This window comes from Setaria italica, chromosome I (assembly GCF_000263155.2).
Source record: "Setaria italica strain Yugu1 chromosome I, Setaria_italica_v2.0, whole genome shotgun sequence".
NCBI lineage: Eukaryota > Viridiplantae > Streptophyta > Magnoliopsida > Poales > Poaceae > Setaria > Setaria italica.
The window spans coordinates 23800394-23816783 of record NC_028450.1 but is presented as its reverse complement, the minus strand read 5'-3'; the positions used below and the strand labels follow the sequence as shown (position 1 = coordinate 23816783).

General features: G+C 44.6%; 1 protein-coding gene across 3 annotated transcripts; it reads right to left on the bottom strand.

Annotated features, from left to right (window-relative positions):
* Positions 1 to 172: 172 nt before the first annotated feature.
* On the bottom strand, positions 173 to 6013 carry LOC101764504 (probable magnesium transporter NIPA2). Of its 3 annotated transcripts, none has more exons than XM_004952468.3 (11): positions 5409 to 5561; positions 5183 to 5314; positions 4158 to 4313; positions 3801 to 3970; positions 3558 to 3614; positions 2525 to 2615; positions 2290 to 2450; positions 2044 to 2171; positions 1817 to 1954; positions 1096 to 1188; positions 173 to 597 (listed from the first exon to the last, which is right to left on the bottom strand). In XM_004952468.3, exons 4-11 carry the CDS (start codon positions 3925 to 3927, stop codon positions 418 to 420), a joined length of 975 nt encoding a protein of 324 aa, XP_004952525.1. In that variant the 5' UTR covers positions 3928 to 3970; positions 4158 to 4313; positions 5183 to 5314; positions 5409 to 5561; the 3' UTR covers positions 173 to 417. The 3 variants fall into 3 exon arrangements, with proteins under 3 accessions (XP_004952525.1, XP_022679419.1, XP_004952527.1); XM_022823684.1 differs by having other exon boundaries at positions 5195 to 5314; XM_004952470.3 differs by lacking the exons at positions 5183 to 5314; positions 5409 to 5561 and adding an exon at positions 5838 to 6013.
* Between the last annotated feature and the right edge of the window lie 10377 nt (positions 6014 to 16390).

The following is a 16390-nucleotide window of genomic DNA, read 5'->3' as shown; positions in this document are numbered from 1 at the left end:
AGCAGACACTTGCCGGAGGACAGTGCTGAGAGGTTGAGCGAGGAACTACTGCACCGAGCAGGTGAGCAGGGCTGAATTTCACTCTGTTGCCTAAACCAGAGAGGACAAATCAGAAACACAGATCCTAGGTGTCGAAACTAGCTATGCTCAGTAAAAATTTTGAAACAAACTATTAAGCAAAGGTTAACTATCGATCTGCAATGAGTTTTAAATCCTATGTAAGATTTTGCTGTTTTCATACACTTCACTGGTGCAGAAAACGTAAAACTTCATTCGTATATCCTACTACTACAAAAGTCTTAATAGTTCAATCAATGGCACCCAATCTTCACTCTTTCCTAATATATCTACAGCCAAAAACTCCACCAGAGTCTAAAGAGGTTGAGACAAATTTCATGTTTAGTACATGTTATGTTTTCAGCTAGAGCTGTTCATTGATCGTGGAGCACATTCTCTAGCTTCTTCCAGGCAAACTTGGTCAGGCGGTGGTGGATTCCCCATATCCCTAGTCTTGTGGAGTAGAAAGGTCCCAGCAACAATGGTCACAAACCCACATAGCTGCGTCGCAATCTGTGTTGCGGTTTGTGAGGCCCAGTCCTTGAAAAACCATGACAAACAGATATCAGTTTTTTTTTTTGCCAGATTCACATTTCCACTGGAATACGAAACAATCATAACAATGTTTTTTTTTTTTGGGGGGGGGGGGGGGGGGCATGCTGCTTAATAGTTTCCTTTCTTTTGGAATTTCTCCTTTGGATATCAGAAAAATTGCAATTCACCCTTTGTTTGCATCTTTAGTGATTACAGAAAATGAAACTTAAGTTCCAGAAATATATTATTGGTTCATGCCCATACAATTTGCAAGATAAAAGAGAATATCAGGCATCTTATTTCATATATATTCTAAGCTACACTCAAGACGCAAATCGTTATCTATTTAGAACAATAAAGGAGCTCACCAAACTAGTTATCCTGTATCAGCCAATATAAATTACTGTGGCATGCAATTTCTCTCAGCAAGCAGAAATAATGATGAAAACATATAAAGGCCAATATATCATGCAAAAGTTATGTGCAAGTGGACAACAAGATCACCTTATACATAATCATGTTAGCAAAAATGGTAAGAATGGTGAACATCACATAGTATACAGGAGAAACCACAGCCGTGTTGAACGAGTCCAAAGCCTACAGCAAAGTAACAAGAGGGTGAAAAGGTCACAATGAAGAGTTGCCAGAAGAGTTTAAACACAACTTCCTCTATTTTATGTCTTCTTGGTTATTAGCTTGAAATGTCTATTTTATGTCTTCTTGGTTATTAGCTTGAAATGTCTATTTTATGTCTTCTTGTGTGTTATTCATGTGTTCAAGAAAATTGCTATGTACAGCTGAATGACTAACTAGCACAGGTTACAAGAAATTTTCTGAAATCTCCTGATGTGCAAAGATAACCCCTGCAGTACTTTGATCTAAACCAAGGCCTTGCTTATAAAAATATGTTTGTTTGAACATGTGCTTGCTCAGAATGTCAACTAAAAATATTAAGAAATGTATGTTCGGAAACTGAGGCCTAGATCAGGAAATATGCAAAAATAAGATGTTACAGGGTGATTGTTTGATCAGAAATTCAGCATAACGAAATGAAATTAGACAAGTAAAGCAAGTTGATGCATTATATCAATGTCTCAAGGCATTGCCACATATATAATGAAAAGCAAACTCATGCATAGCTCAGAATGACATTATTAAAAAGAAAAAAGAAAACTGTGCAAGGCATTTCTCAAGAATGTATCCATACACCAGAACACTTTTATACCTTGTTTAGGTAGTTCAACTGCACCAAACAGCAAATAGTGACAACTACTATGAAGAACCATGTCTGAACGTAGATGAATTGATTTGATCCACTAAATGATAGCTTTAAAGCAATGGCAACTGCTTTTACACTGATAACCTGTCCCAATCATAAAATTATGTTAATAAAAGGTCAGTGGTTAATTCTATTTAATAATTTAATCTGAAGGTGATGTACTTCTTATGTACCGTAAGAGATCCCATTAATGAACAGATTGCTATATAAACCAGCATCAACCTGTGTCCTGAGCGTTCAACCACCCGGAATATCAAAAAAAGAACACAGGCTACCGCCACACATGAATAAACAATAAAACCTGTAAGTCAAATGATGTGTACACGTCAACATGGACTGACCAGTTAAACAGAACAAATGCAGGCAGGAAGAAGGAAAAGGGACTCCATAGTGACAGGAGCAAGTGATCAGTTAGCTACCTGGCTGCGTTGCAAGATGCCATATTTCCTTCATTGAGTCAATCTTTCTCTCCTTTGGGGCATGCAAAACTATACCAATCGAACCAACAACACATAGTATGCAACCAACAACACCAAACATGTGCAAATTCTCTTTCAGAATAAAGTGTGCGAGCACTGCACTGCATGAGCAAAACATTAAACAGGAGCGCAATGCTAGGCGTAAGGAAATTCAGGAAGATGGCAAGGCTTCTACCTAAATATGATGCTTAGAGCTCCTAGAGGAGTAACAAGTACAGCAGGGGCAAATGCATATGCTGCAAAGTTGGCTACCTCACCCAGAATCACTGCAAGGTAAAACAAAATGATTAGGGAGAGTGTACTGTGTACCATCCGTTCCATCATTATATAATGTTGCTACGCATGTAAATACTATGTCAGAAATATTGTTTTGTACTTCACTGTTATTATAGTGTTACTGCCCTATCCTTTAAAATGAAAAGAAATATAAATGCAAGTTGATGTCATGTTCTTGATTCTTTTTAAGTGATTCTTCATCAGATGATATAACCCCCTTTATTGCTCCAAATACTTGATAATGCAAGTAGGTAGACTCTTAACAAACATTTTAAATTTCCATCATTCATGAAACTACAAGTGCAGTGACAGGATTCCAACAAACAAGGTAAGTTGAAACCCATGCTCAGCCTTTTTAGAACCAAGGGATGAGAGAATTCCCAAGATTTTAAGTTAAACATTATATGCATGCTCCTCTGTTCATCCGAACATGACAGAATCCCTAACTATACAATATAGTTTACTATTACTAGTGCATGCATATCATTTACTATATACATTCTCCTACAATTAGGAAAAAGAAAAGATGCAGCACACTTGGACCCTCTGGCACTTAGGTTGAAGCCTAGTGCTAGCAGCATGGAGTAATCCCAGTAATAATCTATTAGATGTAGGTGTTAAATCACAAACCCAAATTCACTGTTGAAAGATTATATGGTAAATGTAGGCGTGCAGGTGGAGAATGATAAAAACAGTCAACAATGACTAACTCCAGTTGTGTGTCAGTGGCACAACTCAAGAAACTATGAAACCAACCAGCTTAAAAAGCATATAAATCAGATACAGAGTAACACCCAAACATAAAAACAAGTAGAACTGCAATGAGCTACAGATAGCAGTACAAGTGCACTACTACAAGAAGTACATACAGAAATATGTCTGTAACTGTTAAATCCCTGAGAAGACAAAGCATGATCTTAGTTGACACTTACTAGTTATCATTCCCAGCCACCATAACGGCTCATACAGATATGAGAAGCCTCCAGAAGCTGCAGTTCATCATAGTAACAAGGGAAATCAGAAGCATCAACAGGATATACATGAAAGGTATACATCATTAAGTAAGTACTAAGAGTTAAGAGTCTGAACACCATTATGCACTACCAAGGTTTCATCCTGATTAAAGAGCTGCTATGATTCCTCAATAAAAACAAAGCTGTTAGAAGAGGCACAACCTGCTCGCACCCCATTATCGCCAGCCTTCTTCAGCCCAACTTTCTTGATCACAAAGCTTGAACCAATGAATGCACTAGATGACATGGCCAAAGTCAAGCCTCTCACATTGTCTAAAGACGCCACCATGTCTGGTGGAATTTTTTCTGTCAAGAACTAAAAGAACCAATTCCTACAATCCAAGGGATAAGAATAAATGAACACACAAGAATGGTAGAAACCTTGGAGACAACTAACATTGAGCCACTACTGTTCCTTTATAAAATATCATGAGATGAAAAAAAATGGATATTCGATTGTAACAAACATTCTTTTTATTTATTCATTCATCTGAAGATGCCATAAATGAAATGACCAACCTTGATTCCTTGGAGTTTCAAACTTTTGGTCTAAATCCACTACAGAAACGAACTGATTGGAATCACAACACTTTGAAATGGTACTTTTACTTCACGTCCTTGCTAAAGACAATTCCGAATAGATTTGAAAACCTTCAGACCTTCCCAACACATAGCCTGCATGCAGGAAAAAGGAAACCTCTTAGAGCAATAGCTTGCACTTGCATAAAGAAAAGTGATCATGGATATGACAACAGGAAAGCCATGAAAAACGGCCAATGATTACTTAGCTGCTGAAACTAAATACCCAAAAGTGAAGGAAAGAGAGAATTTTACTGAAATAGACTTTTCTGTTTGACAAGACTAAGTAGAATAGTAACCAGCGTGAAACTGAACAGGAAGAGACCAAGGAAATAGCACTTGCCAAGGATTACTTAGCTGCTGAAACTAAATACCCAATAGTGAAGGAAGAGAGAACTTACTAAAATGAACTTTTCTGTTTGATAAGACTAAGTAGAATAGTAACCAGCATGAAACTAAAAGTCAGATTGCTTCTAATGCTTCACCTAACTTACCAACAGCCCAAACTTAACTTTCTATGAGTTTCAGGTAAGAGATTTGATTTATTGAACTGCATGTGTGGTGCATGTAAGATAGGTCTGGATGATCAAAGCATTCAGGATAATTGTAGACAGTTGAGCACACATAAGGCATCATGCCGTCATTCATTCATTGTCAAAAAAGACGGCTGTATTCAAATCTGATACCAAAAGAGCAGAAAGAAGATAAAAGTGTCCGAAGAACATGATAATTCCAATCTAACAAAGCAAAGGGGAAGACATGGGAATCCTCTCACTGATTTATAGAACATAACTGAACAAGGGAATAAAATGCTTCATGGAACATAACTGAAAAAGGGAGTAAAAAAATCATAGCAAGCAAGTCTACTAGCCAATCTAAAATCCAGACCTCCAAGTTGAAGGAAAATGATTCAATTCCCCCCGTTCCCCACAAGATGAACAGAGACATGTAGATGAGAAAGGTACCCGATTCACAACCTTGCACGACGCATTAATCTTTCCAGCACATTTTGGGTTTTGACCCGTGAAAGGAAAGGAAACTTTTGAACACGCCACAGAAAGGAGACGAAAGCCTCATATATACGCCAGGAACCTCGACTACCAATGGGGAGAGGAGAAAAAGGCAAGTACGTATGAAACAGTGAACAAGAATGATAAATAGCAATAACTATTTACAACAACAGTTATTTACCTGGCCAAGCACAATTTCATTCAAAGAGAAAAAGAAAAGGGATGAAGTAAAAATTCAGTTGATGAGAGGGATCAAGGAACGGAACCAGAATGCGATCTCGGAACGAGAACCGCCGTCCCCGGACAAACCCGTGAAGCACGGGCGCAAAACCGCGTGGAGCCAAACCGACGCGGCGAGAACGGCGACAGCGAAACCCAATCTCGCGGCCCCAGAAAATCGAAGGGATTTTTCAGAAATTCCCATCCCCGAAAAAGAGGAGGAAAAATAAAAAAGGATCCCCATCATGTTCCTGTGGACGCCGCCTAACCCCAACGAGAGAGGAAAGGGAAAAGCGCCCGCGCCGGGACGCAATGGCGTGCCCGGCCGATCGGCGCGAGGCAGGCAGGCAGACGATCGCATCGAGAGGAAGGGGAAAAAGGCGCCGGTTACCTTGCCTCCGTTGGCGACCGAGCGGGGCGGCAGGCCCACGGCCTCCGTGGGCGGCGGGCGGCGGGGGGTGTCGCCAGCGAACGGGCTGGCGGTGGCGGGCGGACGCGGGGAACGTGACGGGCACCAGAGGAGGGGAGAGGAGAGGGCGGGGAGATTCGTGGGAGGAGGCAACGGCGTTTCGTTTTCTCCCCACCTCTCTGTGATCTTTTGAGAGGAGGGAGGGGGGAGGGGGTAACGGCTTTTGCGTGGGTACACGTGGCGCACTGGCACTGGGTCGGGGTGGGGGAAGTGGGGTCCGACTTGGCACGGGCTAGACGTGGGCTGGTCGACGCTTTCTGAGCGGGGTGGACGTGGCTGCCAATAGAGAGACACCCTGACCGAGGCCGTGGGCTTGTTCCCGTCTCTAGTAGCGAGTGATTGCGACCAAAAACACCAGGTGGCTGGATGGGCGGCCTTGCTCGGCCAGTGGGCCCAAGTATATAATTCGCTTCTTGAGGTGAGCCCGGGCCAGGTGGCTTGTTTGAGCCCAAAATGGATGATAGAATCATTTTGTTTTGCAAAAAGTCCTATTTACCTCCTTGGAATTTGGGTCGAGTGTGTGTTTTCGGAGGTGTTTGGATCCGTGGACTAATTCTTAGTTCAGGTGACATCGGATGTTTGATACTAATTAGAAGGACTAAATGTGAACTAATTATAAAACTAATTGCATAAGCCGTGGCTAATTTGCAAGATGAATCTATTAAGCCTAATTAATTCATAACTAGCACACATACCCCTGCGTTGCAACGGCCACGAAACTGCAGCAGATTCGATTGTGTTTTCAGGCTACGGTTGTGCTTCTTGGTTGTTTCACCATCTACATTTATGAATGAGTACGACCTAAAGATTTTACTTGATAAAAATGAAGAAATCTCTTCTCATCATAGCTCTTAGTAGTGACATTGGGACCGTCAGATATCTTTCCATCGTAAAATGTAACACCTAGAATTTTAATTTGCTTATTTTTGGATGTATTCTGTTTTGCACATGGAGAAGGTGCTTACTGTAGCGAAGCATACCTAATTAACCTCTCAAAAAAGCACTTTGCCCCAAGTTAGCATTGTCAGATACCTACAGAATCACATTACACGTCAATACCTCGCTTCCAAAAGAAAAAAATTTTGAAATAAAAGGATAATCAACCGTATATAGCTTACTATAGCATCACGTGGCCAATTCATGGACTAATTAATTCGCAAGATGAATCTATTAAGCCTAATTAATTCATAATTAGCACATATTTACTGTAGCATCACATGGCCAAATCATGGACTAATTAAGCTTAATAAATTCATCTTGCGAATTAGCCTTCATTTATACAATTGATTTTGTACTTAACCTATATTTAATACTCATAATTAGTATCTAAACATTCGATGTGACAGAGACTAAACTTTAGTCCCAAGAACCAAACAAACCCTTCTTCTTGGATTCTAAAACAGTTTGTTTCGATCCCTTCAACTCCCAAAACCAGACATGCGACCTCCCGCATTTAATTTCACCTCGATTTTATCCTAGCTGGAGCCATACCATAGCCACACCACTAATCCAATGTGATATCGGACCCACTTGTCACTCTTGGAGGCCACCTGAAAGGATTAAAGCAGCCCCCGCTGCTGCATTCGCAGGACCTCTACAACTCGTGCTGCCATATGCCGTCGTCACCTCCGTGGGCACGAGGACTTCTCCCTGTGTTGAGGAATTGGTTCAAGATCACGGGTCGGAGGGTGTCGGTGTTTAGAACCGGCAACCTACCGAGGGAGGTGCCCGAGGTAGTGTTTAGTGCGCGGGGCTCGCCAAGATCACGGGCTGGAGGGTGTCGCCGTAGACCAACAATCGCTTGATTCCTAGCGAGACTGCTAGGCGAAGCTCGTTCAAAAGCGCTTCGCATTCAGCTTCATTGTTGGATACCTCCCAGAAGATTTGCAAAACATACTTGAGTTGTTTGCCTTTGGGCAAGATTAAGAGTACTCCTGCACCGGCGCCCTCAAGCTTGAGTGATCCGTCAAAGTACATGACCAAATGCTCTGACGCTTTGCCGGTGTTGGTACTTGATTTTCCTGCCACTCTGCCATGAAATCGACTAGTGCTGTGACTTGGTGGCAATCCTTGACTTGAATTCCAGGGACAAAGCTCGATTGTGGAGAATTTCTTCCCACTTGGAGATTTTTCCTGTTGCATCTTGATTGTGGAGAATTTCTTCCAGGGGGAAGTCTGTGACAACGGAAATGTTGTGTTCCTAGAAATAGTATCGTAGTTTTCGCGAGGTGAGTAGTATTGCGTATAGCAATTTCTAAACTAACAGGTACCTAGTTTTGGAGTCTGACAGCACCTTGCTGACGAAGTAGACAGGCCTCTATACTTTGTATACTTTGTATACGTGGTCTTATCCTGGTCTTTTGACCACGATCGCCGTGCTGACGACATTGGTAGTCGCAGTGATGTGCAACAGCAAGTCTTCATTGGGATTTGGCACCGTGAGGACCGGTGGCTTTGATAAGAAGTCCTTCAACTATTGTAAGGCTTGATCTGCCTCCTTAGTCCACTGGAATTTATCTTGCCGCTTGAGTAGTTTGAAGAAGGTAGCTCCCATTCTCCAAGCCTTGAGATGAATCTGTTGAGGGCCGCCATGCATCTGGTCAGCTTCTGGACGTCCATATGCACGATGGAGTGTGCAAGTTGGTGATGGTGGAGATCTTCTCAGGATTAGCCTCAATCTCTAGGTGGCTGATGATGAACCTGAGTAGTTTTTCGGAGGGTACGCCGAACACGCACGTTGTTGGGTTTAGCTTCCATCGGAATTCTCAAAGGCTTGCGAAGGTTTCTTCCATATCCGCAATCAAGTCGTCGGGATTTCTAGTCTTTACGACCACGTCATCTATGTACGTCTTTACGTTGTGGTGTAGTTGTTTCTTGAATCACTCCTGGATTATTTGTTGATAGGTGGCGCATACGCTCTTTAACCCGAAGGACATTGTAGTGTAGCAGAAAGCTCCGTGTGGGTGATGAATGCAGTCTTTATTTGGTCTTTTTCCTTGAGAGCTATCTGGTGATACCCCGAGTAGCAACCGAGATAGCACAATAGGGCACATACAGCTGTCGAGTCGATGACTTGATCGATCCTAGGGAGCCCGAAGGGATCCTCTGGATAGTGCTTGTTGAGGTCTATGTAGTCGACACACATCCTCCACTCGTTGTTATTTTTCTTTTGGACCAAGACGGGATTGGCCAGCCACTCTGGATGATAGACTTCCTTTATGAAGCCGGCCGCGAGTAGTTTGGCCAACTCCTTTTTAATTGCTTCTCTTATGTCTTGGCCGAATCGATGTAGTCGTTGTTGCTTTGGCGTAGCCTTGGAATCTACATTTAGTGAGTGCTCGATCAACTCCCTGGGAACCCCGGGCATATCTAATGGCTTCCATGCGAATATGTCTTGGTTGGCTCAGAGGAAACTGACGAGCGTGGCTTCCTATTTGGGATCCAGCCCTGAGCCAATCAGGGATGTCTTGAAGCTATCACCAGTCTCAAGGTCAATAGCTTTGATATTGACTTCACTTGCCGGCTTGACCTTGGTTGTCCCCAACTTCTTCTCTAGGATCTTGAGTTCTGACGGGGATAGTTTTTTTGAAGCGGTGAAGAGTTGCATCATTGAATTTGACACTTGAGTAGTCGCTACCAGCTCCACGGCTTCTGTGTCGCTATCGTATGATCTCTTCAAGTCTCCGCGCAGGGAGAGTACTCCCTTTGGCCCCAGCATTTTGGGTACTAGGCACGCATAATGCGGGATGGCCATGAATTTGGCCAAGGCGGGTCTTCTGAGGATGGCGTGATACGATGTTTCGAAATTAGCCACCTCAAACCGGATGTACTATGTCCGGTAGTATTCTTTGGTCCCAAAGGTAACTGGCAAAATCACGTGACCAAGGGGTACAGCCGCATTGCCTGGGACAATTCCATGGAACGGTGAGTTTGTCGGGGTGAGCATATCCGTAACGTCGAGGCCCATATTCCTCAATGTCTTGGCAAAGAGTACGTTGAGACCGCTACCGCCATTAATGAGTACTTTTGTGAGTTTAGAGCCTACGACTACTGGGTCCAGGATGAGAGGATAGCATCCTAGGTTTGAGAAACTAGTCCACCGATCCTTCCTGGAGAAGGTGATTGGCACCTCGGACCACTTGAGGAACATAGGTGTTGTTGGCTTAGTGGACACAACCTTTGAGGGTTAGTTTCTAGGACCACTTAGTAGCAGTACCTGGTGTGCCGCTGAAAATGACATTGACAGTGTTGGACGGGTTCTGAAATTTGTCGTTGTCACCATCGTATTCGTCTTTTTTAGCCTTGCCCTTATCCTTTGTTCCAGAAGGTTCCGATAGATCTTTCATGACTTTGCACAGACTATAGCAATCCAATGCAGAGTGCTTATGGTGCGGGTGCCATGGGCATTGCTTCTTCAGGATCTCGTTAAACGGAGTCCTTTCTTGATTCCTGCCACCTTTCTTGGAAGATTGGGACATCGCCGCGACAGTATTGTCTAGCTTCCTCTTGCGATTCTAACCACCCGAGTAGTTATTTTGGTTGTCATTATTAGGGCGATTGTTACGGTTCTTGTTATTGCATTGGCCATTACTCTGATTGTTGTTGTTCAGACCCCTGTTACGACTAGACTCGAACCTCTCAATCTACTTGTCTTCTTCATCCGCCTAGGCTTGTATCGTGATCTTAAGGGATTTATCTTCAGGGTATCTCCTGCCAAAATCTTGGAACATCTGGCAGTCATAGAGACCGTTCTGGAAGCAATCTATGGCGTCACGCTCCGTGATGTCCATGATAGTAGCCTTATTATCGAAGAAACGACGTAGATAGCTGCGTAGGGTCTCGCCTTGTTGCTGGTTGACTTGAGATTAGTTGGTCTTTTTACCAGAACACTGCATTGCCCCTACGAAGTTGTTTATGAATGCCACCTTGAGGTCCTTCCACATGCCTATGGAGTTCTTGTCTAGTGACTCGAGCCATGTGAGTGCTCCTGCCTCCACACAGATGGGGAAGTAGATGACCTTGATGTCATCGTTCCCTCCTGCCGCTTGTACTGACAGTGAGTAGCACCGTAGCCATTAGACAGGATCCTGCTTGCCCTCGTACTTGGTGATACCCGGAGGTTTGAATTTGTTGGGTAGAATTATCTTCCGTACTCGTTTTGAGAAAGTAGGGAAACCATCAGAATCCTCTCCCTGGTACTCGACTTCCTGCTCGTGCTCGTGATGGCGTCCTTCAATGATTGTATGGGCATTGCAGCTATTGTTGATCTTTTGATGAAAGTCACGTACTGGGTGTTCAGGCTTTGGATTGGGCCCACGGTGGCCACGACCTCCCGAGGGTTCCGCCCGACTACCCTCTGCTCCGACTTGGCTTGGTCTGGCACCCTCGTTTCAACTTGGTCGTCTATGGCTACTGCCATGCTAGGATGTGGTGTGAGGAATTGAATGTATTGTGTTTTGTTGATCGAGTACTTGTACGCACGCTCCGCTAGCTGAGCCAATTGCCTGGTGTACTTAGTTTGTGGCATTGCCTGGGTAATCAAGTCGATGGATGCGATAGTGGCTAAAGGAGTATGATATTGACGTGATTGAACTACTTCAAATGCGTAACCCAAGTTCATAATTGGTAGTTCAGCTGCAAGGTAGCGGCGATGCTCCGCTCTTGTAGCGTTTCTTGCTCGCCGTTGATTCCTTTGAGTTTCAGTTTCTTCTCTTTCTATGTTGGCGGTGAGCTCATCCTGCGAGATGTCATCTGGGTGACGTTTGCGTCGCGGATTCCTTTCTAGTTGATGTTCATCTTCGCCTTCTTGTGCAACGATAAGGGCGAAGAATTCCAGCTCCGGAGAATAGCTTCCTGAACTCGACGTGATGACCTCTATGGAGCCATCTTCTTCGTAGATGGGCGATAGAGGGGTACCCTCCTGGTATGGGATGGTATCAAGGTAGGCGATAAGGCGTGACTCATCATCCATGGCGAGAGCAGGTGGCTTCATGTTGGGCAAGTAGACAAATCTAACTTGTGGAGTTGATGTAATCAGCAGGCCCTGTTGTGGACCTGATAATGGAGTCTCTTCGTTCGGATTCGAGTAGTAGTAGAGGTCCCCGATCAAATCTGAGTTGAATTATGATCTGGAGAGGGTAGCTTGGTAAACAGCACCCGAGTTTCGAAATCCGAACAGCAATCGACTTGTGTTGTAGACTGATTCGCATGATGGCTTGAGCGCCGGCTCATGGGAACCAGTTTGACTAGTGGGAGAAGTCGAGTTGTACTCGGACTCATCCTCCTAGCCTCTGACTAGGTCAGAAATTGAAATTTCGCCGAATTTCTTGATGAGATCCACCAGAGCTTGTCGCTAGAAGTTGATGGCATGCTACTTCTTCTTCGGGGCCAGCGCGATGTGGCATTGAAAGTTTCCAGCGCTGTGTGCGACGCAAACCCAGGAGCCGAAGATGAATGTCGCGCCCGCTTCGAACACAACGGTAGGCTTGATGATGACTTGAGCCATTGGGTTCGCTAGTGGATTCTAGGTGAGATCCCCTACCTGGACGCGCTAGCTGTCGGTGTTTAGACCCGGCAACCTACCGAGAGGGTGCCCGAGGTAATGTTTAGTGCGTGGGGCTTGCCAAGATTAGGAACTCGAAGGTGAACTCGAACACATGATTTGAACAGGTTCAGGCCGCTAGATTGCGTAATACCCTACATCTTGTGTGTTGGTTGTATTGTATCAGATTGAACTTATTTGGTGTGGGTCCCTGCCTCTCCTTATATTGCCGGGGGCAGGGTTACAGGTCGGTTGTTTACAAGAATACTAGTCAGATTCAACTAGTGAGTCCTACTCTAACTGCTACGAGCAGTTTCCTAATCCTCAACTAGTTCTTCTTCTCGCGGGGAGAAGGTCCCATCTTCTCTTTGCCCCCTCGGGTCATGGGGGCTAGGAGGGTGGGAGGTCATGGAAGTGGGAGGAGAAAGGGAGCTCTGGAACCCATGGAGGTCCCCCGAAGCGAGCGGGCGGGAGCCAGTTGCTGACCCCCGGATGAGTGCAACCGGAAGGGGACGGCCCATGGAGCTGCAAGAGGAATGAAAGTCCTGTTCGGGTCACTCGGGGCTCTTCCGGAGACCCTCAACTCCCTGTTCGGAGGCGTCGTTCCTCCCGGAGGGGTGGTGAAACGGGAGCCCCAGTCAGGCCCCTAGACCAGGCCCCCGGAAGGAGAATCGTTGCTTTAGGCGTTATCTAAAGTAAAAGGACAACCCTAGCGTCAACCCTAAGTAGGGGACGTTCCCGCCCCCTTCCCCCCCCCCCCCCGCCCCCCCGTACAGAAAGGAGCCGCCACGTTGGCCCTAGGTACGGGAATCCTCCAAGGGCATAGGGTCCTTTGCTCGAAAAGGTTCCGACCCCTGGGGCTGTAAATAGGAGAGTGATGGACTCATTCAAGGGACAACATTCTAGCCACTCAGTCCCTAGAAGCTCTTTGGACAGGTGCCTTGTTCTAGAGCCACCATCTACTGTTTGGGCATTTTGTAACCATCAACACCCTGCTCCCAAACTAGGCCCCCTCCATTTGTCTCCTCCTCTTTCTTCTCCACGGAGCAATTGCTTGCTCCCATCGATCTCTCTCCTCCGCCTCCTATTTTTTCCCTCTCCATCGAAGCCATCTCTAGTGGCTCAAGCACCATGCTGCGGCCACCCATCTAAGCAGTGGAGCTCCCTCCTTCCTCCTTCTCCACGCACCAGACCTCCTTCCTCTCCATCGAGTACAGCAAGCACTACAAGAAATGTGTGGTTTTTTGATGTATTTAGTATGACAACAGGTCATAATGTCATCATATCATTCGGTTTATGACATTCTATTTTAGGCATTTTGACTTAGTGATAATAAAAAGTTGTATGTCACAACAAATGTCATATTACTAGTCTAATTCTATTCAGTGACAATATTTGCTATGTCATAAGGACTAATTTTTGAATGTTGTGCGTCACAAATTATTTTATTAAATTGTTTTAAATACACTTGTCCATGTTGGCATGTCCTATTGCCACGTGGTCAGATTTTTTCTTTTTTCTATTATTTACCTCTGCCCTGTTTAATTTTTCTTCAAGATAGGCCACCAGACGCTCGGCCCAACAGGCCACGCCCTAGCTGAAAGGGCGCCTGTTCGCGCCCATCTGGCATACTCAGCCCAACAGGCCGCGCCCCAGCCGATAGGGCACCTGCTCGCACCCCAGCAAAAGCGCAGATGGGAGGACTCGAACCCACACGCTCATGGCTCCCAGGAAGTGTACAAACCACTGAGCTACGACAATATGTTTGTTGATTGGCACACGTTATACTATATATATCCAAATATAACAAGGCAATGTACCCTATGTCCTCGTAGACTTTTAGCTCATGAACGGTTGCGGACGCGGACAGCGGCGGATCCACCTTTGTGACCTGTTGCGGCCAGGCCAGTAGCAGACGACGACGCGAAGCTGCGCGTCCAGGCCGGCAACGGGCGGCGGCGCGGAGCTGCACGGACCGCATCCAGCATCCAGCGGCGTGATGCGAAGTGGCTTGGCGAGCAGTGCAGCAAGGGCTGATCTCCCCCAAAGCTAGCAGAACTCCCTTGATTTCTTCTGCTCGTAGTTCTAGCCTGCAAGAAAGGTACTGATTTGCTTACTAAAGTAGTCTTGCATCTTAGTGCTTAGTAGTTTCTCACAGCTTTGCGCCAATTGTAGGGCAACAGTTCATGATAATACCAAATTGTATCTTAGTGTTTGTTTGTTAGCAAGAATTAAAATAAAGGTTAGTGTAGATTTATTTAACCCATTATTGGAGATAAAGTAATGCTCAACTATTGTGTACAGATTTCATATAAAAGTTTTTGAGCAAGTGTATCTCATGATTTTGTGTAGATGGATAGATCTTGGATCAACAGTAGGATGTTCAGTGAGGAACACGTGAATGGGGTGAATGAATTCATGACCTTTGTTTTTTGAGAGATTCAATGACGATGGAGAAATGCTCTGTCCATGTCGTAAGTGTTTGAATCAAGTTCGCAAACCTAAAGGACAGGTGCAGGATCACTTGTATATTTATGGGATGGCTGCTACTTACACTGGATGGATACATCATGGAGAACCATTGGAGGTTGTACCACATGAAATTGATGACCATGTTGATGAACATACTAGTCTCAATGAAGATTTTAGCATGAATGTGGATGAAGAAGATGACCCTAATGATGGAATTCGTCGTATGGTAGAGGAGTTGTACACAGCTGAAGAGGAAGGTAAAGGGAAAAAGTCTATGTTTGCAATTCTATTGGAAGAGATGAAGCAACAATTGTCCCCTGGTGGTCCTTGCCCAAGGTTTTCTTTTGTGGTGAAGTTACTTCATATCAAGTCATTTTACCGGATTTCTAATGGTGGATTCACAGCGATACTGAAGTTGTTGTCATCATCATTCCCGAATTGCTCTATTCCTGCATCATACCAGGAAGCAAAGAGACTTATCTATGCATTGGAGCTCGGATACAATTCAATCCATGTGTGCCCAAATAATTGTGTTCTGTTTCGAAAGAATTTAGAAAAAAAAATTTGTTTGTCCAGTTTGTAGTGCATCAAGATGGAAAGACAATGATGCAAGAAAGAAGATTCTTGAGAAGGTTTTGCGACATTTTCCGTTGATTCCTAGGCTGAAGAGAATCTTTTCTTCCAAAAAAACAGCAGAGGAGGTGCAATGCCACAAGTTGAAGAGGAAGCCAGTGGAAAATGAGCTCAACCATCCAGCTGATGGTGAGGCATGGAAAGTGTGGCGGAACCACCTCGGATTAACTTAATTAAAGCACGGTTAAGCCGCTTGACACGCGACACTCATGCCTTAGTCAAGTTAACTCGAAGTGTCGTTGGATTTCATCTAATTTAACCACTTAACAGGACCGAGTTAGCATAACCCACACGAAGGTGAGTGGTTAAAGAGAATACAACAGATCCACCGAGTTAGACAAGTTTGATAATTTAGTTCAACATCAAAATGAAGGTCAGAGTTTTACAAGATTCAAATGCAGCGGAAAGATAAAGGAGTGGAAGCTATCGCCGGGGTCGAATGTCCCTGTTGAGGCCAATCAGGACATCAGTGATCCCTTTCCTCGCCGTCTGAGGAGGGATCCCACTCGACTGTCCACCGAGAAGGAAGCTGGGGCGGCCAAGTGCCAACAGGAGCAAACTCGGGAGCTTCAACTTCACCTGAAAGAGAGCCACAAACAAGGCTGAGCTACTAAGCTCAACAAGACTTAACCGACTAGTGGAGAACTACTCCACCAACCTCTAGACATGCAAGGCTCTTTGGCGGAGGGGTTTGTATTGCCAAAAGCGACTACAGTGGGTCCTTACTTTCAATATTTTAGCTCAGCTTCTAAGTTCCTTAATCAGTCTACATTGGCGACTTATGCTAAACAACCATAGTTCCAACAACAAAGTATAGAACAAGCATCGG

Bases quoted from the DNA above. Each gene is read 5' to 3' on its own strand.
- LOC101764504 (XM_004952470.3), bottom strand. From the start codon at position 3,927: ATGGTGGCGTCTTTAGACAATGTGAGAGGCTTGACTTTGGCCATGTCA. The intron at 2,172-2,289 runs GTAGCTAACTGA...TTTGACTTACAG, and splicing joins GCATCTTGCAACGCAGCCAG to GTTTTATTGTTTATTCATGT. The intron at 598-1,095 runs GTGATCTTGTTG...TGGTTTTTCAAG, and splicing joins CTAACATGATTATGTATAAG to GACTGGGCCTCACAAACCGC.